The 21,133-nt window shown below is 39.5% G+C and overlaps 1 protein-coding gene and 1 pseudogene across 1 annotated transcript; both read right to left on the bottom strand.

Annotated features, from left to right (window-relative positions):
- Nucleotides 1–10,296: 10,296 nt before the first annotated feature.
- On the bottom strand, nt 10,297–10,871 carry LOC100667278 (olfactory receptor 7G3-like; annotated as a pseudogene).
- Nucleotides 10,872–16,422: 5,551 nt separating this feature from the next.
- Nucleotides 16,423–17,579, bottom strand: LOC100666990 (olfactory receptor 7G2-like). The gene has a single exon (XM_003423033.4). It carries the CDS (start codon nt 17,577–17,579, stop codon nt 16,644–16,646), a length of 936 nt encoding a protein of 311 aa, XP_003423081.4. The 3' UTR covers nt 16,423–16,643.
- Nucleotides 17,580–21,133: the final 3,554 nt, after the last annotated feature.

Here is a 21,133-nt window from a genome sequence, read left to right as displayed (position 1 = left end):
TATTCCTCAATATTATAATGCGTAGTTATGAAAAACCTACAGTAAATATCATACTCAATAGAGAAAGACAGAAAGATTCATTTAAAATCAGGAAAAAGACAAAAATACCTTCTCTTACCACTGCTATTCAACATTGGACTGTAAGTTCTAACTAGAGAAATTAAGCAAGAAAAAGAAATAAAAGGCATTCTGATTAGAAAGGAAAATAAACACTATTTCCATTCACAGATGACATATTATGTATATGAAAAGTCCCAAAGAATCCGTAGGAAAGCTATTATGACTAATAAGTGATTTTCATAAAGTTGCAGGGTACATGAATAACAGACAAAAATCAGTTATGTTATCTATACATCAGCAATGGAACATCTTAAAAGAAAAGTAAGAAGGCATTCCCACTTAAAATACCATAAAAAAGAATACAATATCTAGGAATGAATTAACCAGAGAGGAAAATACTTTTGTAATGAAAACTATAAAACATTGCAGAAGGAAATTAAAGATCTAAATCAGTGGAAAGATGCCCTGTGTTTATGCACTGGTACTCTCAATATTGTTACCATGTCAATAGTCCCCAAAGTAAACTACAGATTCAATGCAATCTCTATCAAATTTTTATCGGTCTTTTTCCAGAAATGGAAAACTTATTGCCAAAATTCATATAGAACTAAATAGCCGAACAATCTTAAAAAAGATCAGTAAAATTAGAAAACTCACACTTCCCGATTTCAAAACATAATATAAAGAAACTTCAGTCATCAAAATAGTGTCATAATGGTATAGGGATAGACATATATGAAAACCAGTTGATTTTTGACAAGGGTTCCAAGTCCATTGCTCTTCTGGCAGTACATGGTATATTCAATACTTTTGCCAAACCCATAATTCAAAGGCATCATTTCTCTTCCGTCCTTTTTAGTCATTGTCCAGCTTCCACAAGCATATGAGCTGATTGAAAACACGATTTCTTGAGTCAGGTACACCTTAGTCCTTAAAGTGACATCTTTGCTTTTTAACACTTTACAGAGGTCTTTTGCAGCAGATTTGCCCAATGCAATGTGTCTTTTGATTTCTGGACTGCTGCTTCCATGAACATTGATTGTGTATCTCTCTACGGATATCACTGCTGATGTCAGATGTATCCTGGATGAAAGCAGAGAATATAAGAAAGATGTTTACTTGTGTTTTATGGACTATGCTAAGACATTCTACTGTGTGGATCATACCAAATTATGGGTAATATAGTGGAGAATGGGAATTCCAGAACAGTTCATTGTGCTCATGAGAAACCTGTACATAGATCAAGAGGCAGTTGTTTGAACAGAACTAGGGGACACTGTGTGGTTTAAAGTCAGGAAAGATGTGCATTAGGGTTGTATCCTTTCATCATACCTATACAATCTGTATACTGAGCAAATAATATGAGAAGGTATATCATATGAAGTAGAATGGGGCATCAGGATTGGAGGAAGACTCATTAACAACCCGAGTTATGCAGATGACACGCCTTGCTTGCTGAAAGTGAAGAGGACTTGAAGCACTTGCTGACGAAAATCAAAGACCACAGCCTTCAGTATGGATTATACCTCAGCATAAAGAAAACAAAAATCCTCTAACTGGATCAATAAGCAACATCAGAATAAATGGAGAAAAAATTGAAGTTGTCAAGGATTTCATTTTACTTGGATCCACAATCAACACCCAAGGAAGCAGCAGCCAAGAAACGAAAAGACACATTTCATTCGGCAAATTCGCTGCAAAAGACCTCTTTGAAGTGTTGAACAGTAAAGATATCACTTTGAAGACTAATGTTGCCCCGAACGAAGCCATGGTGTTTTCAATCGCCTCATATGCGTGCGAGAGTTAGAACGAATAAGGAACTCAGAAGAAGAAATGATGCCTTTGAATTGTGGTGTTGGTGGAGAATATTGAATATACTGCGGACTGCCAAAATAACGAAAAAATCTGTCTTGGAAGAAGAACAACCAGAATGCTCCTTAGAAGCAAGGATGTTGAGACTACGTCTCACATCCTTTATACATGTTATCAGGAGGGATTAGTCCCTAGACAGGACATCATGCTTAGTAAAGTAGGGGGCCAGCAAAAATCAGGAAGACCCTCAAAGAGGTAGATTGACACAGTGGCTGCATCAATGGGTTCAAGCATAAATACGATTGTCAGGATGGTGCAGGACAGGGCAGGGTTTTATTCTGTTGTACATAGGGCCCCTATGAGTCTGAAATGACTCAATGGCTCCTATCAACAACAACAATATTTGTTTTATAGGGCTACCATATCAAAGTACCACAAAGTGGGTGTCTTAAAATGAGAAAAATCTTTTGTCTCAAAGTTCTGGAGCCTCAAAGACTGAAATAAGGTTGTCAGCAGGGCTCTGCTCTTTCTTAAATCTCTAGGGGGAGATTTTTTGTCATTTCTCCCAGCTTCTGGCATCCCCAGTCATTCTTTGGCTTACAGCTGCAGCCTCCTAACTCCATCTTCTTCCTCTGCCTTCACATGACCATCCTCCCTCCGTAATCTCTCTGTGTCTATACTCATTTATAAGGATACTGCTCATATTGAATTAGAACCTACCCTACTCCAATAGGATCTCAAGTTAACTAATATCTTCAAAGACCGTATTCTGGACAAGGTCACATTCATAGGTACCAGGAGTTACAATTTCAGCTTATCTTTTGGGGAGACATAATATAATCCATAACAAAAGGATTCAACAAAATAGAGGAAACCCCATATTTTTCAAATATTAACTTCATGCTCCTCAGATTTCAGCATGGGTCAAAACCTCACAAAGTAATTTTTCAGAATGCTTATCTATCTGATGTCTCCCCAGAGATTCAAGTAGGTAGTTCTTGGGTGAGATATGGAAACCTGCAGAATGAATAAAGGCCTTCGGTGACTCATCTTTGTAGTTGTTCTGGGGACATAAAGGCAGGCAGCTTTGCATGAGAGGTTACCTGGTGTGCCAGGTGAGAGGCTGTCTTCACAGTGTGTTGATGAACACAATCCCACTGCTACCATCAGAAGCACCAGAAGAGAAGGCTCTCCAGAACTCCACTGATTCTCTTACAAGACCTGTGTTGTTGCCAACCCTTCACCAAAGAGATGATTCTAACTGAATGTCCTGCTGTTTTTCTAACTCGTGGAAAAATGATCTCCCTAATCCTGCCAACTTTGCTTTTCTCACATTCTGTTTTATACTCAATACCTCTTCCTCAAAATAAAGTCCATCTCCACAGATAAATTGTTATCCTAATAAATTCACAATAAACAGCTATACATGAGTGTCATTAGAGTGCAGACTTCCCCTTAAGACCTCACTCATTCATTTCATTTTACTGAATCATATTTCTCTGAGTGAACACCATCAGAAATTACAAAGAGCAAATGTCAGATAAGCTGAATAAAGGGAAAAGTAAAAAAAAACAACAAAAAACTCATATTCACTCTGTTATGAATTGAATTATGTCCCGCACAAATATGTGTTGTAATCTCTAAACTCTATGCCTGTGATTGGAACCCTGGGAGCACAGTCGTTAAGAGCTTGGTTGCTAACCAAAAGATCAGCAGTTCAAATCCACCAGGCACTCCTTTGAAACAACTATAGGGCAGTTTTACTCTGTCCTATAGTGTCTCTATGAGTCAGAATCAACTCAAAGGCATCTGGTTATGATTGTGGTTACAATCCCAGTTGGAATAGGTTATCTTTTTTATGTTAATGAGGCAGGATTAGTGTAGGGTGTGTTTTGAGTCAATCTGTTTTGAAATATGAAGGAGATTAAACAAGCAAGCAGAGCAGAAATTGGGGAGGATTGATGCCAAGCTGTATGGAGATCTCCAAGGAGCCAGAAAACAAGCTGAAGAAACAAGGATGTTCCTACAGAGCTGACAGACAGAGAAAGCCTTCCCTTACAGATGGCACCCCAAACTCAGACATCCAGGCTCCTATATTGTGAGAAAATACATTCTGTTTGTTAAAGCCCTTCACTGGTAGCATTTCTGGTATAGCAGCACAAGATATCTAAGATACTCTTTTTTACTGTAGACAGCAAATTAGTTTCCCATTCAACAATTTGAATGCAAATTGTTCAATGACCTTGGTTTCTATCCCCACAATTCATCCACCATGCCTTCCCATTTCCTTTCCTTCAGTTTTCCTGCCCCTTCTTGCCTTCTCTTTGTTTTTGGGCAAATGTTGCCCATTTGGTCTCTTATAGTTGATTGTTCTCGGGAGGAAGCACTTTCCTCACGGGTGTTATTGTTCATTTTATATGCCAGTCCATTATTTGGTTGAAAGGTAACCTCTGTGATGACTTCAGTTTCAGATTAAAAGGATATTCTTAAGGCCATAGTCTCAGGGGTTCCTCTATTCTCCATCAGTACATTAAGTTTGGTCTTTTTTTTTTTAAATGAAATTGAGTTGTGTTCTATATTTTTCTCCCATTCTATCTCAGATCTTCTATTGTGCCTGGAAAGACACACTTTTTATCAGTAAATCAGTGAAAAGCAATCAGAGAAATAAGGTGACCGAAAGATTACCAGTGTTGCCTACTAATTCTATTACCAAGACTAGTAAAAACTGGTAATAGACGTTATGACAAAAGTAATCCAATAAAACTGCTGAAACAAGTGGTAGACATACATGAGAGTGAAGAATTACAAGTCTTTCAAATGATGGCAAGATATAGAACACAACGATCCTAGTTAAATTTTATTGCATATTATATACCGAACATCGTATTAAGTACTTGCAATGGTTCTCAGGATTGGCTTTCCCAGAGAAAATATATTCTATGTAGTCAGTCTAAGTCTGTCGTAGTAATTATTTTTCACCATACCAGAAATTTGATTAGGAAGGAATACATGATCCTATTATTTGTGATGAGATGGAAGGAGTGTCTTCGGTATGACTCCATGGACAGGATCTATTAATAAAAAATCTGTTGCCAGTGGTTCAGTTTCAACTCCTATTAAACCAAAATCATTGCCATCAAGTCTATTGTGACTCATAGCGACCCTATCGGACAGAGTAGAACTGCCCCATAGAGTTCCCAAGGACTGCCTGGTGGATTCAAACTGCTGACGTTTTAGTTAGCAGCCATACCACTTAACCATTACGCCACCAACTCATAGTGACCCTCTATTAATAACAGACACCTCTCGTTTGTCAGTTTGTCATACTGTGGTAGCTTGTGTGTTGCTGTGATGCTGGAAGCTGTGTCACCGATATTTCAAACGCCAGCAGGGACACCTGTGGTGAACAGGTTTGGGGCACTTCCAGACAAAGACTGACTAGCAAGAAGTACTCAGTTATCTACTTCTGAAAAAAATTGGCAAGTGAAAACCTTATGAACAGAAGTGGAATATTGTCTGATATACAGCCAGCAGGTGAGACCCTCACGTTGGAAGGCACTCAAAATATGATTGAGTAAGAGGCTCCTCCTCAATGTAAAGTCGACCTTAATGATGTGGATGGAGTCAAGGCTTCAGGACCTTCATTTGCTGATGTGGCATGACTGAAAATGAGAAGAAACAGCTGCAAACATGCATTAATAATCAGAAGGTGGAATGTATGATGTATGAACGTAGGAAAATGAGAAGTCATCAAAAATGAAATGGAATGCAAAAAGATCAATAGCCTAGGTACTGTTGTTGTAGTTAGGTACCATGGCTTTTGTTCTGACTCATAGTGACTCTATGTACAACAGAATAAAACACAGCCCAGTTCTGTGCCTTCCTTGCTGTCATTGTTATGCTAGAGCCCATTGCTGCCACCACCATGTCAAACCATCTGGTTAAGGGTCTTCCTCTGTTTTGCCCACCCTCTAGTTTACCAAGCATGATGTCCTTCTCCAGGGACTGGTCCCTCCTGATAACATGTCCATGCTATATGAGATGTAGTCTCCCCATCCTTGCTTCTAAGGAGCATTCTGGTTTCACTTCTTCCAAGACAGATTTGTTCTGTCTTTTGGCAGTCCATGGTATATTCAATATTCGTCACAGACACCATAATTCCAAGGTGTCAATTCTTCTTCAGTGTTCCTTATTTATTGTCCAGCGTCCACATGCATGAGGTGATTGAAAACACCACGACTTGCTTCAGGTGCACCTTAGTCTTCAGGATGACGTTTTTGCTTTTCAAGACTTTAAAGAGGTCTTTTGCAGCAGATCTGCCCAGTGCAATGTGTCTTTTGATTTCCTGACTGCTGCTTCCATGGGTGTTGATTGTAGATCCAAATAAAAGAAAATCCTTGACAACTTCAAACTTTTCTCCATTACTTATAACATTGCTTATTGGTCCACTTGTGAAGACTTTGGTTTTCTTTACGTTGAGGTATAATCCATACTGAAGGCTGTGGTCACTAGCTCACTAGGTATTAGCTAAAATGGACTGGCATTGGCCATTTTGAATAGGACAATCATATGGTACAGTATGCCCGGAATGATAAAATGAAGAACAGTGTTGAGTTCATCATCAAAAAGAACATTTCAAGGTGTATCCTGAAGTACAATGCTGTCAGTGATAGGATAATATCCATACATCTACAAGAAGATCAGTTATTAAGACTATTATTCGAGTGTACACATTACCACTAATGCCAAAGATTAAGCATTTGAAGATATTTACCAACTTCTGCTGTCAGAAATTCATCAAACATGCAAATCAAGACGCATTGATTATTATTGGTTTTTAGAATGCAAAAGCTGGAAACAAAGAGGAAAGATCACTAGTTGGAAAATACAGCTTGGTGACAGAAAGGATGCCATAGCCAAATGATAGATTTTTGGAAGACCAATGACTCATTCATTGCAAATACGTTTTTTATACAACCTAAATGGCTGTCTTAAATGGCTACTATACACACAGACTTTACCAGATGGAACAAACAGGCATCAAATCTACTACATCTGTGGAAAGAAATGATGGAGAAGCTCAACATCATCAGTCAGGACAAGTCCATGGGCTGTCTGTGGAACAGACTATCAATTGCTCATATGCAAGCTAAAGTTGAAGCTGAAGAAAATTCTAGTAAGTCCATGGGAGGCAAAATATGACCTAGATTATGTCCTACCTGAATTTAGAGATCATCTCAAGAGTAATTTGATGCATTGAATACTTATGATGGAAGACTGGACAAATTGTGGAAAGACATCAGGGATATCACCCACAAAGAGCACAAAAGGAGATTAAAAAATACAGGAAAGAAAGAAAAGACCAAAGTGGATGTCAGAAGGGAATCTGAAGCTTGTTTCTGAAGAGGGAGCAGCTAAAGTAAATGGGAGAAATGATGAAGTAAAGAGCTGAACAGAAGATTACAAAGGGTGGCTTGAGAAGACAAAGCAAACTATTGTAATGAAACCTGTAAAGACCTGGAGTTAGAAAACCAAAAAGAAGAGCACTGTAGGCATTTCTTAAGCTGGGAGAACTGAGGAAAGGTTCAATGTTGAAAGATTCTTTGGTCAAAATATTGAAGGATCTAGGAAGTGTCAAAAGTACATAGAAGGAATACACAGAGTCACTGTACCAAAAAGAATTGCTTGACATTCAACCATTTCAGGAGGTACCATTTGCTCAAGAACTGATGGTCTTGAAGAAAGAAGTCCAAGCTGCACTCCAGGCACTGGCGAAAAATAAGGTTCTAGGAGTTAACAGAAAAGCAATTAAGATGTTTCAACAAACAGATGCAGCGGTGAACGTGCTCGTATATCTATGCCAAGAAATTTGGAGGACAGCTACCTGGCAAACCATCTGGAAGAAATCCGTATTTCTGCCCATTCTGAAGAAAGATAATCCAAATGTATATGTGGAAATTTTCGAACAATATCATTAATATCACATGCTAGTAATATTTTGCTGAAGATAATTCAAAAGCAGGTGCAGCAGCACATCCACAGGGAACTACCAGTAATTCAAGCCTCTTTCAGAAGAAGTCATGCAATGCGGGATATCATGGATCTTGGCTGAAGGTAAAGAATACAAGGAAGATGTTTACCTGTGTTTTATTGACTATGCAAAGGCATTCAACTGTGTGGATCATAACAAATTATGGATAACTTTGCAAACAATGGCCATTCCAAAACACTTAATTTTTCTCATGTGGATGGAAAGTGTACATAAACTAAGAGGCAGTCATTACAGAAAAATGTGTGGTTTCAAATCAGGAAAGGTGCCTGTCAAGGTTGTACCTTTTCACCCTACTTATTCAATCTGTATCCTGAGCAAATAATCGGAAAATCTGGACTGTATCAAGAAGAGCTAGCATCAGGATTAGAGGAAAACTCATGAACAATACAGGTGACACAACCTGCTTGATGAAAGTGAAAAGAACTTGAAGCACTTACTGATGAAGATCAAATACTGCAGCCTTCAGTATGGATTGCACCTCAACATAAAGAAAACTGAAATCCTTACAACGGGACCAATAAACAACATCATGATAAAAGGAGAAAGGATGGAAGTTGCCAAGGATTTCATTTTAGTTGGATCCAAAATCAATGCCCACGGAAGCAGCAGTCAGAAAATCTAATGAGGTATTCCATAAAGCAAATCTTTTGCAAAAGACCTCTTTAAAGTGTTAAAAAGCAAAGATGTCACTTTGAGCATGCATGTGATGCACGCCACAGCGTTTTCCATCAATACTTATGCATGTGAAAGTTGGACAATGAATAAGGAAGATTGAGGAAGAATTGATGCCTTTGAATTACAGTGTTGGGGAAGGATATTGAATATACCGTGGGCTGATCCCCCCCAAAAAAACCCAGTGCTGTCGAGTCGATTCCATCTCATAGCAACCCTATAGGACAGAGGGCTGCTAGAAGAACAAACAAATCTATCTCTGAATAAATACAGACAGATACTCCTAAGAAGCAAGGATGGGGAGACTTTGTCTGATGTACCTTAGACATGTTTTAGGAGTGCCCAGTCCCTGGGGAAGGACATCAGGCTTGGTAGAGAGAGCAGCATCAGAAAAAGAGGAAGACTCTCTACGACATAGGTTGACACAGTGGCTGCAACAATGAGCTCAAGCATTAACAATGACTGTGAGGATGGCACAAGACCAGCCAGTGTTTCTTTCTGTTGTAGGTAGGGTTGATTTGAATCAGAATTGACTTGACAGCATCTAACAACAACAAATAACAACAGGTTTAGGGACAAATTGTCAGCCTTGGGTGTTTGAGCATCGTACCTGCACAGGATGCCTGAGTCTGTTGTTGCCATTCCTGAGGGTAACCATTCCAAGGATGAAGCTACCTCGTGGAGGCCTGAATAAAGCCCTTCTTTCTTTTATTTATTTCTTTTTTTCATTCTCTCTCTCTGAAGTTCTTGTAATTAAAGGTAACTCTATGGTTTAAGCATTTTAGAGTCAGGGCTTATATTTTTTTATTAGAAGCAATGCCTTCTTCACTGGTAAGATTCAGTTATCACACAATCATCTGAAGCCACTGAGACAACTCAAGTATGACAACTTTATAGATTATAGGGGGAATTGTGGATCAGTGATAGTATTCTCACCTTCCATGTAGGAGACCCAAGTTTGATTTCTGGCCAATGAACCTTATGTGCAGCTGCAACTTGTCTGTCAGTGGAGCATCCAGTGTTGTTATAATGCCGAGTAGGTTTCAGTGGGTCTTTCACACTAAGATGCAGTAGAAAGAAAGCTCTGGCAACCCATTTCCCAAGAAATCAGCCAATGAGATCCTATGGATCATGAAGGCCAACTTGATTTCAACTAACAACAGCACCAAAAATAGCAACAACCAAAAAAATATGACGAATGCTAATGTTACCGCGGACACTCATGGTTTACCAGTGACATGTCATGGTAATAACTAAATTTGGGCATGAAAGGTCAGCTGTCTTGTCTTGCAGTGAGATTAAGCCTAGTTTTCAGTCACATGACTCCAACCATGCCATCAGGCTGAAGCTAGTCTCTATTCCCACAGCCTTGTCTACATCCTTTCCCTTCACTTCTACCACCTCCTGTTTCTTTATTCTGAGAATGTGCCACCCAAATAAATCAACCCTGCCTTACACACTGCTTCTATGGAACCTGACCAAAGAGATTCAGCTTAGAGAATTAAAATAACTTGTCAAATTGCACAGAGCTACACAAAGAGAAAATTCAGATTTCAAACCTACTTTGGGTTGTACTTAGCCACTAGGTTATGTCATCATTTTAGAAGAAACTGTTGATGGGAGAGTCATGCATTCTGCCTCACAATTATTCTTTCACTTTGATGCAATCTGGAAACCGAAGCCAAAAGTAGGTAATGAAATCACTGAAAGGCAGGTATGCTTCTCATAATTTTTCTGAAAGCACTCTTTACTTCCGTGTTTCTCACGCTGTGGATAAAGGGGGTCATTACAGGAGTGACCACTGTGTACATCACTGAAGCAGCTGCAGTCTTCCTGGAAGAGCAGCACTAATATATGAACCAAAACCTGTTCCACAGAACAAAGAAATAACTGAGAGATGAGATCCACAAGTGGAAAAAACTTTATACTTTCCAACTGCTGATGGCATTCTGAAAATAGAGGAGACAATTTGAACATAAGAGAAAATGATTCCAGAGAGAGGAACACTACCTAGTATTGTAGCTGTAAAGTATGAGAAGATGTTATTGATGAGAGCATCAGAACAGGCAACCCTGATGACCTGAAGAACTTCACAGAAGTAAGGAATTACTAGCTCTGTGCAGAACGACAGTCACAATGACATCAGACTGTGGAACAGGGCATTCGTGATGCTAATGAACAAGGAGAGTAGAATCAGCAGGCCTCAGAGGAGGGGGTTCATGATGACAGTGTACTTCAGTGGGTGACAAATGGCTACAAAGCGGTCATAAGCCATCACTCCAAGGGGAAAATTTTCCCAAAGCAGCAAATCTAGGACAAAGCAGACCTGGGTGAGACAGCCTGCATAATGATGCTCTGATTTTGTGCTTGGAGGTTCACCAGCGTCTTTGGGATTGTGGTGGGGCTGAAACAGATGTCAGTGAGGGACAGATCGGCAAGAAAGAAATACATGGGCATGTGGAGGTGGCAGTGAAAGATGACAGTTAAGAGAATGAGCAAGTTTCCTAGGACAATGACCGGATATATGGACAGTAACAGAGTAGATGGGAGGGCTTACACTTCTGGAGTTTCTGTCAGTCCCAGGAGAAAGAATTTTGAAATATCTGTTTGATTTCTGGGTTCCATATTGGTGATGATGGAAGAAATATAAGAAAATCAAATGTTTGGTTCCTGGACCAGTGGCAGCTCCATCAGCAGAGACAAGGACCATCTTGGAAAAGAAGGGAGAGGAATAAAGTGGGAAACAAAGGGGGTGTCTTCATTATGCATATTTTGTTACTTAAAAAAAATAAATGGCTGCTGATATAGCAGAGCATCCTGGAAAGAGATAAAAAGGTGGTCTTGGTCTTTGATTCACTATGTGTTGTTTTTGCACAATCTGCTAGTATGATCATTTATAAATTGTGTAAATTTTTTTAAGGACAAATGTATAGAATAGGGAAGCAGCCTGATGTGTCTGTCTGTGTCTCCACCTCTTTTGTCATAGAAAACAAAGATAATAAGAAGGTATGTCAAGAACCAGAAATGGAAAGATAAGGTGAAGCCAACCCCCTCCCTCACAAGAATGCAAGTAAATGTCAGAGGATTCTGTAACAGTCCTCCTGTTTGCTCAGGAGGAACATGGTCCCTGCCATTATAGAGAGAGGGAAGGAGACTACCAGAATGAGAGCCGCTTGAGCATTGATGCTAAGATACAAGGAAAAATGTCAGGAAGATGGCAGAGACCCAGTTGTCCTATGGGAGACTCCATTCATTTTATGAATGTACCCCATTCACAGCTTCACCTGGATAAATCTGTACTAAAACACCTGCCGTCTGCCGTCATTTTCAAATGCAAGCTAAGCAGTTTTAAGTGACCTGGCTGATATCACTGAGGAATGATCCATGAATCTGCCCTGGGTGGGGAAGTTGGAAGATGTGGTTCTTCCAAGCAGGAAGGATCATCTGTGGATGGAGTCTCACGTGTGCTGCTTCTTGACTTGGGGAGGAGTTTGAGTGAGGTGGTCATGGGCAGACTATTTGCAGCCTCTGTTCCTGGGTGCTAGTCTCCAAAGCTCCGCATTAACCAAACTCTTTTATTGTTATTCTGATTCCGGGGCTGTACAAATCTGAAAATACCAAGGCAATTAAAAAAAAAAAAAATCTGTTGCCGTCTAGTAGATTCTGACTCATAGTGACCCTAAAGGACAGAGCAGAATTGCCCCATAGTGTTCTCAAGGAGTGCCTGGTGGATTCGAATTACCCACCTTTTGGTTATGAGCCATAGCTCTAAAGCACTGCACCTCCAGGGTTTCTGACCAAGACAATAACCAAAACCCAGAGCCGTTGAGTTCATTCCGACAGGAGAATTCAGGATGACTGATTCCCAGTCCTGAGAAACCATCCAACTCTCTCCACCTGTTTCTGCTCACCTTCATGGTGCATATCTTGTATAAACTGACACGCCATCCTTCTCTAAAAGCACCTCTATTTTTTCAATGATGTAAGGAAACCTGATATCAATTCTGTAGAAATGCAGTTTATGTATGTGGATATAAATATAAATATTATATTAAGATATTGTAAAAATGTAAACATTAAGACTTGTTTCTTTCTATGAGTCATTGAATGTTTCATGAATGTTAATCTCCATTCTGTGTATATAGCACCGAAGATTCTAAGGTATTCTCTACAGTCAATTCTGACTATAATCACTGAGAGACATATTACTCCCTTTTAGGATTTTCCATTTTATCACAGTTTTTCCAGTTTCATCATTATAGTTTCAAACTACATTCTTCTTCACAGTACTGAAAGGTGCATTGATAATTTGGTTTTCAATTTTAATAGAGTTGTAAGAAATCACCAAGTCATGACTAGGTACTAATGTGCAGATTTATCCACATTCTCATTCTCAATAGGCTTAGTTAAATGGCAGATGGTGAAGATGGTGTTCCTTGTGAATACTCACTTAAAAACCCTTCATGTTAAAAAAAAAAAATTACTTAATCCTGGTGAAAGTATACTCAGCCAAAGTTACACCATTTCAACAATTTCTACATGTTCAATTCACTGGCATTCATTGCCTTCTTCAAATAATACAACCATACTTGCTACCCGTTTCCAAAACTTTCCACTACCATTGTCTTAAACTCACTGCCCCTTTTACTTCCCATCCAAACTTTTGAGTTGCCATGGTCAATTTGACCTCACATAGATAATTCTTTAAAAAAGAGTACAAAGCTCAAAGCAGAAATACTTTGCTAATTAAGTTAAGCCATGTTTAGTTTAGTTTTGTTTTTAAAATTATCATTCAAAGAAGACTTTAGTGTATAATATTGGTTTATAGCTTAAAGATTATTTCAGGGTCATAGTTTCAGGGGTTCGTCTATCCTCAATGGCTGCAGAAAGTCTAGATCCATGGAAAATTTGAAATTCTGTTCCAAATTCTCCCCTGTCTCCTGCTCCTTTTGATGAGAATTTTTCTACGGAATCTTTGATCCAAACATTCAGTAATGGTAGTCAGGCATCGTCAAGCTTTGGTTTCATGGTAAACGAGACAGTTGTTCATGAAGGCAACCAGAGACGCATTTGATTTCCTTCTCCTCTTTCTGACTCTCCTTCTTCCCTAGGTGAATGAAGATGAATTGTTGTGCTCTTGATGTCCACTTGCTAGTTGAAATACCCCAGTAACTAGGCACAAAACTAGGAGGTAGAACAGAAATCCTAAGAAAAGAAAATTGGCAACAGATACCAGGGTTTAGGACTTCAACCTACCCTCCTGGGGGATATAACTCAATCCATAATAATAGGATTCAACAAAATAGAAGAACATCAGAGAAAATGATAAATACAGAATTCAAGATAGTGCTTGCTACTGGGAAGATAGAGGAAAATGTGAATGAAAGACCCTTGAAATGGATTCTGTGGTGATGGCATTACTTCATTTCTTAACCCAGGGGTCGAGATATGAGCTTTCATTACGTTGCTATTCTTTAAGAGCTACAAATACATTTCATACCCTACTTTGAAAATGATATGTTAATAAGCAAAATTGAAAAGATTTTCAATTTCCAGATTCTTTCACAGTCCATATTCTAATGCATTCTTCCATGTTCTTCTAATATTTACATCTTGCTTCTCAGATTTCAGCATACATCAAAACCTCAAAAAGGGGTTATTAACAATGCTCATTACTGGAATGTCTACCCAGAGATCAAAGTCAGTAGTTCTTGGGTGAGGTATGGAAACTTGCAGTATGAACATAAATGGAGCATCTTTGTACTAGAAGTCACATGGTGTGCCAGGTGAGGTTTCCTCTGAGTGTGCTGCTGAACACAATCCCACCACCACCGTCAATGATGACCTGAACAGTAGGCTGTCTATACACTCCACTGATGGTACAAGACCTGAATTGTTGTCACCCCCATACTACAGAGATGATTCTGACTTAACCCCGCTTCTTTGTGCCTGAGGAAAAAGTCATCATCCTGAGCCTCCCACCATCCCTCTTCTGCTGTCCTGATGTACACTCAACACGTGGTCCTCAAAATGAAGTCCATCCCCACAGGAAAACTTTTTTCCTCACCAATACACATTAAAAATTTTCACAAGAGATCCCTAACAGTACAGGAAACCCTCTAAAACTTCAGTGATTTAATTAATTGTATTCAACTTCTGTGTAGGCTCAGCAAACATGAGAAAGAAAAACTGCAAAATTAGGTGAGTAAGGAGAAAATTAACATCTCATATACACTCTGATCAATAAATCAGTAAGACAGGATCAGAGCAAATAGGGTTCCAAAAAAGACTATCATCTCTACCCAGCCTACTGAATAATTATTCGTTTCATTATGTTACTAAGACTGGTAAAACCTGCTGAAAGGCATTGCAATAAAGGGGAACCAATAAAACTGCTGAATCAAGTGGTAGAAATGTTTGAGTGCAAGGAATAACAAGCCTTTTAAATAATGGTAACATATAGAACACAATGATCCCAATTGGATTTTATTGAGAATCATGTGCTAGGCATTGTGTTAAGTGCTGGTAGTGGTTGCAGGGGTTCACTTCCCAACAGAAAATACAATCCACATGGTCAGGCTAAGGCTCTCAGAGTATTTGCTTTTTCCCATACAATAAATTTGATGATGAAGGGACATATGCTTGCATTCAAAGTGATGAGAGAAGAGGAGATGTCCTCTGTATGGCTCCATGGAAAGGTCTACTAACAATAAAAAACCAAACCCGTTGTGGTCCAGTCGATTCCAATGCATAGCAACCCTATAAGAAAGAGTAGAACTGCTCCGTAGGGTTTCCAAGGAGTGCCTGGTAGATTCAAACTGCTGACTTTTGTTTGGAGCAGTAACTCTTAACCATTATGCCACCAGGGTTTGCCTATTAACAATAAAACCAAACCCACTGCTGTCGAGTCAATTCTGACTCATAATGACCCTGTAGGACAGAGTAGAACTGCCCCATAGAATCTAAAAGGAGCACCTGGTGGATTTGAACTGCTGACCTCTTGGTTTGCAGCAGTAGCACTTAACCACTACACCACCAGGGTTTCCCCTATTAACAATAGACCTGTGTTAAGAAAAGACCCTCTATTAACAGTAGAAACTAAACAAGGAGTCAGTTTTGTGTCTCTGAGCATCAAATGTGGTTATGACATCTGAATCTGTTGCAACCATCCTAGAATGGAGCCATCTTGTAGGAGACTGAATGAAACTCTACCTGAAAAGATTGAAGATTGTGAAGGATTTCATTTTACTTGGATCCACAATCAAAACCCATGGAAGCAGCAATCAAGAAATCAAAAGACACATTACACTGGGCAAATCTGCTGAAAAAGACCTCTTAAAAGTGTTAAAAAGCAAAAATGTCACCTTGAAGAGTAAGGTGTGCCTGACCCAAGCCATGGTATTTTCAATAGCATCATATGCATACAAAAGCTGGACAATAAATAGGGAAGACAGAAGAAGAATTGACACCTTTAAATTATGGCATTGGCAAAGAATATTGAATATACCATGGACTGCCAAAAGAAAGAACAAATCTGTCTTGGAAGAAGCAAAACCAGAATGCTCCTTAGAAGCAAGGATGGTGAGACTATACTGTATTATATTTTGGACATGTCAGGAGAGATCAGTCCCTGGAGAAGGACATCATGCTTGGTAAAGTACAGGGTCAATGAAAAAGAGGAAGACCCACAACAAAGCGGATTCACACAGTGGCTGTAACAATGGGGTCACTCAAACAACGATTGTGGGCATGGCACAGGACTGGACAGTGTTTCGTTCTGTTGTACATAGAGTCGCTATGAGTCTGAACTGACTTCATGGCACCTAACAACAACAACAACAGAGTGTTGGAATTATTTGTCAAAAGTACAGAGCTGCACACAGAACAGAGTCAGGGTCCGATCCCAAGTTGAATTGCACGTAGGCATTATGTTATCTTGTAATTTTAGAAGAACAAAGTGATGGGAGAGTCAGGAATTCCGGCTTATGAGAATTCTTTTCCATTCATGCAACCTAGAAATCCAGATCCAAAGCAGATAATTTAATAACTAAAAAGCAGGTATGCACCCGATAATGTTCCTCAGGGCTCCCTTCACATCCCGGTTTCTCAGGCTGTAGATGAAGGGGTTCATCATGGGAGTTACCATAGTGTACATCACTGAAGCTACTGCAGTCTTCCCGGAAGTGTGTGTAAATGCAGCACTAACATACGTGCCTAAGGCTGTCCCATAGAACAAGGAAACAACTGAGAGATGAGACCCACAGGTGGAAAAAGCTTTATACTTTCCACCTGCTGAAGGTATTCTCAAAATGGAGGAGACAATTTGAGTATAAGAAAAAATGATTCCAGAGAGAGGGACACCACCCAGTATGGTAGCTGCCAAATATAAGAAGATGTTATTGAGGAGTGTATCAGAACAGGCAACCTTGGTGATCTGAAGAACTTCACAGAAGAAGTAGGGGATTGTCCGGTCTGTGCAGAAAGACAGACGCAATGCCATCAGGCTATGGATCAAGGCATCCACAGTGGCAATGAACAAGGAGAGTAGAATCAGCAGACCACAGTGACGGGGGTTCATGATGACTGTATACATCAGTGGGTGACAAATGGCCACATAGCGGTCATAGGCCATTACTCCAAGAAGAAAGCTTTCCAGACTAACAAAGATCAGGACAAAGCAGACCTGAGTGAGGCAGTCTGCATACGTGATGCTCTGATTCTGTACTTGGAGGTTCACCAGCATCTTCGGGATTGTGGTGGTGGTGAAACAGATGTCAGTGAAGGACAGATTGGCAAGAAAGAAATACATGGGGGTGTGGAGGTGGGGGTCAGAGCTGACAGCCAGGATGATGAGCAGATTCCCCAGGACAGTGACCAGATATATGGACAGAAACAGGCTAAAGAGGAGAGGCTGCAGTTCTGGGTCGTCTGTCAGTGTCAGGAGAAGGAATTCTGAAACACTTGTTTGGTTTCTAGGCTCCATATTATTGATGAATCTGATGGAAAAATGAGATGACAAGGCACTCAAATGTGTGGTCTCTATACCAGCCGTTGCTGCATTACTAGAAGGAAACACCATCTAGGGTAAGGCACATGAGGAATGGAGTGGCATACAAAGTTGGTGCCATCTGTGCATATATTTTGGCTATTTAATAAAAAGTATGTGAATCTGATCAACAGCTGAGCATCAACATTTATTTATTCTGGAAAGGTAAAATGATGGGGTGCCTTTTTTTTTTTTTTTGCACCATCTGTTGGTATGGTCATTTCAAATATTTTGTAATTTTATAGGAAGAAAAGCCTGGTGATCTACTTCTCAAAATCATCCGATGAGAACCGTATGATCAAAACAGGTGATTTCCAGCTGATTAAAAAATTTTTTTTTTTTTTTTTTTTTATGGGGATGGTTCACAATCTGGCAGCTTTTTCTTCTGTTATGCATAGTTTACTATAAGCCAAGGTCCCACTCGATGGCAGCTAACAACAACAACAACATGGCCTCTTGTGGATTTCTTTGTAAGCTTAGAATTCTAGCCCAAGTGGCATATTCTATTCAAGTGTGGATGGACACAACTTTTCTATGAAAGGATCTATTTTTACAAAGAAAAATTGGCTCATAGCCTCCCAGACATGAAGTATCAATAAAATTATTTTCTTTTTTCAGTTCATAATAATATACAGAAAAACACATAGAAGAGGGAGGCATCCTGAAGAGTCTGTCCCAGACTCATCTTTTCCCAGAGATTACAGCCAGGTGACAGAAATAATACAAATGTGTGTTCAGAACAAGGAGTAGGAAGATAAGGTGAAGCTCTTTCCTATTTCATCACCACAAGAATGCAAGTAAGTATCAGAGAACTTTATAATAGTCATAATGTTTGAGAAGGGGCAATTCCTGCCCAGGAGGAAAATGGTTTTACCATTGTTGAGACACAGTAAGACCAAACAACCAAACCAAACCCATTGCCATCAAGTCAATTCCTACTAATTTCGACCCTATAGGACAGAGTAGAACTACCCCATGGAGTTTCCCAGGAGCGCCTAGTATGTTCGAACTGCTGACCTTTTGGTTAGCAGCCGCAGCACTTAACCTCTATGCCACCAGGGTTCCTGACAGAGTAAGAGACTGATAGAATTGGAGCTCCTTGGTACAAAGGAACATGTCAGGAAGTTGGAAGACTGTGAGGCAGGAATCCATGGGAGACTTGAGTTTGGTCATATTATGCATGCTACTCTCTTCACAGCTTCCCCTGGGTGAACTTGTGATGGAACATTTGTTCTTATTTCCAAACAATACCTAAGTGATTTTAAGATACCTGGTTGGCATTGCTGTAGAATGATGCTGGACAAGTCCCCTGGATGGTGAAGGTGGAAGATGTGTCCTGAGAAAAGGCAGAGAGACTGAGAGGGACCCCTGGCTCCTGAGCTTGAGGATCATCTGTGGGTGGAGTCTCAGGTGTGCTCCTTCCTGCCTGGGGGAGGGATGTTGAGTGCGGTGGTCATGGGCAGGCTATTTGCAGTCTCCATATCCCTGGGGGCTCAATATCCAAAGCTCCTCATTAACCAAACTCTTTTATTGTCATTCTGATTCCAGGGTAGTGCAACTCCTAAAAGACCAAGGCTTTAAACTGTGGAATTCTGGATGCCCCTGTGACACCAGCTGCATGCCGTTTATCTCTATTTTTTCTGCTCACCTACACATTACACACTATGCACAGGTGGACACACAATCCTTCTCCAATTGGATTGCAGTCTTCTTTTTTTTAACACAACTGGCGACAACTCTATCTTATCAATGACATTAGGAAGCCTGATTCCTATTTTAGGTGTGAAGATAAGTTTATGCATATGGGTATAATATATGCATCATATATGGAAGCAGCAGTCAAATAATCAAATGACAAATTACATGGGGCAAATCTGCTGCAAAAAGCCTCTTTAAAGCACTTAAAAAGCAAAGATGTCACTTTGAGAACTAAGGTTCTTCTGACCCAAGCCAAGGTATTTTTGATTGCCAATTTCATTTATTTCATGCACATTTTTCTTCATATTAGTGAAAGTTGGCTTGATGTTTTGGCTCTTCATTTTTAATGGAGTTTGAGAAATCACAATGTCATTGGCTAGGCACTAGTATACAGGTGTATCCATACTCTCAGTAGATTTAGTCATCTAACAGTCAATATTTAATAGGTGATGATGGTGCTCTAATTTAGAATTTACTTAAAAATCTTTTACCTGTAACACACTCAAAATTTTCATGTGTTTATTAATTTATTTTACCACGTTTCATTATTTCCACATAAACTTTTCTTCTTCATATATTATATGAAAACTAACTTGAGAAGATGACATTGTGACACCACCCTCTGCTATTCTCTTCAAATACATGAAATAACAGACAAAACAGAAGAAAATATAGCTGGTCTAAAAAAAAGAAAATTTTCCCAGTAGCACAGAAATACCTGAAACCTAAAAATACAAGTTAAGTTTTCCAGGTACCATAAAAGGAACTGAAATGTAAAGTACTGAGTAAGCTGAGGCAAGGAGTTATGTCCATAGCAAGAAGTTTTAGCTGAAAGTTTGCTCTTTCAGTTAAGAAGGACTAAAAATTCTAGGAAAATATGTGCTATTGAAGCCAAGGGCAGAGGTAGAACTTCTTTAACGGAAAGATGTGGGTGAATACAAGAGTTGTGGACACTGACTGGACCCATGACTATGGACTTAGACCAGCTGAAAGTTTCAGAAAAGCCTCCAAGGAGAAGATGAACCAAGCTACCTGTTAACATGGTGGCTGGTGGATTTGTGACAGTCTCAGTATTACTGAGCAGGGGAGTCAGGGAATGAAATTCAGAATTAGAAGAGTGGTGATTGCTGAGGGTTACTGTGAACCTGTTGGCAAGAAAGAGTGAGCACATAGATGAAAAAGCACAGAGGTGTGAAAATCTTCCCATTCAAACAGAAACTGGATATTCTAATTTAAATAACTATGAAGAAAAGCAATGCAAAAATGATAACCAACCTAAACAATAATCCAGAAAAAAATCAATAGTCAGACCACACAGAGGCCATGAAGCTTGTAATGTAATGAGTAATGAGGAGAATAGAAAAGGTGATATCAAATATGTAGTGTCAGGCAGATTATTCAAACAGTCTCTTGGTGGCAAGGGCAGACACAGGGTAGTATGTGTAGTGACTTTTTAAATATCCTAAAATGATGACAGCTTGGACCTTGGTGGAGGTGGTGAGATTTGGTGGGGTTCTGGATATACTTTTCTTTTGAAAGAGCAGGCACACAGTAAAAAAAAGAATTCAAAGATGATGCTTAATGAGAAAAAAAAAAAAAAAACTGCTCAGTTTCTAAAAGAATACAGTTGCCATTACCTGATAGGAAAGGCTGTAGGCAAAATGTATTTGGAAGTTTAATATCAGGGTTGTAGTTTGGGGTGTGTTGAGTTTGAGGTGCCTGTTAGGCTTCCACTTGAAGAGATCAAGCAGGAAGTTGGATATACCAGTCTGATGGATCCTGGTTGAAAGCAG

The sequence above is a fragment of the Loxodonta africana genome, chromosome 3 (assembly GCF_030014295.1).
Source record: "Loxodonta africana isolate mLoxAfr1 chromosome 3, mLoxAfr1.hap2, whole genome shotgun sequence".
NCBI lineage: Eukaryota > Metazoa > Chordata > Mammalia > Proboscidea > Elephantidae > Loxodonta > Loxodonta africana.
Note: the sequence above shows the minus strand (reverse complement) of the source record. Positions and strands in the feature narration are given on the sequence as shown.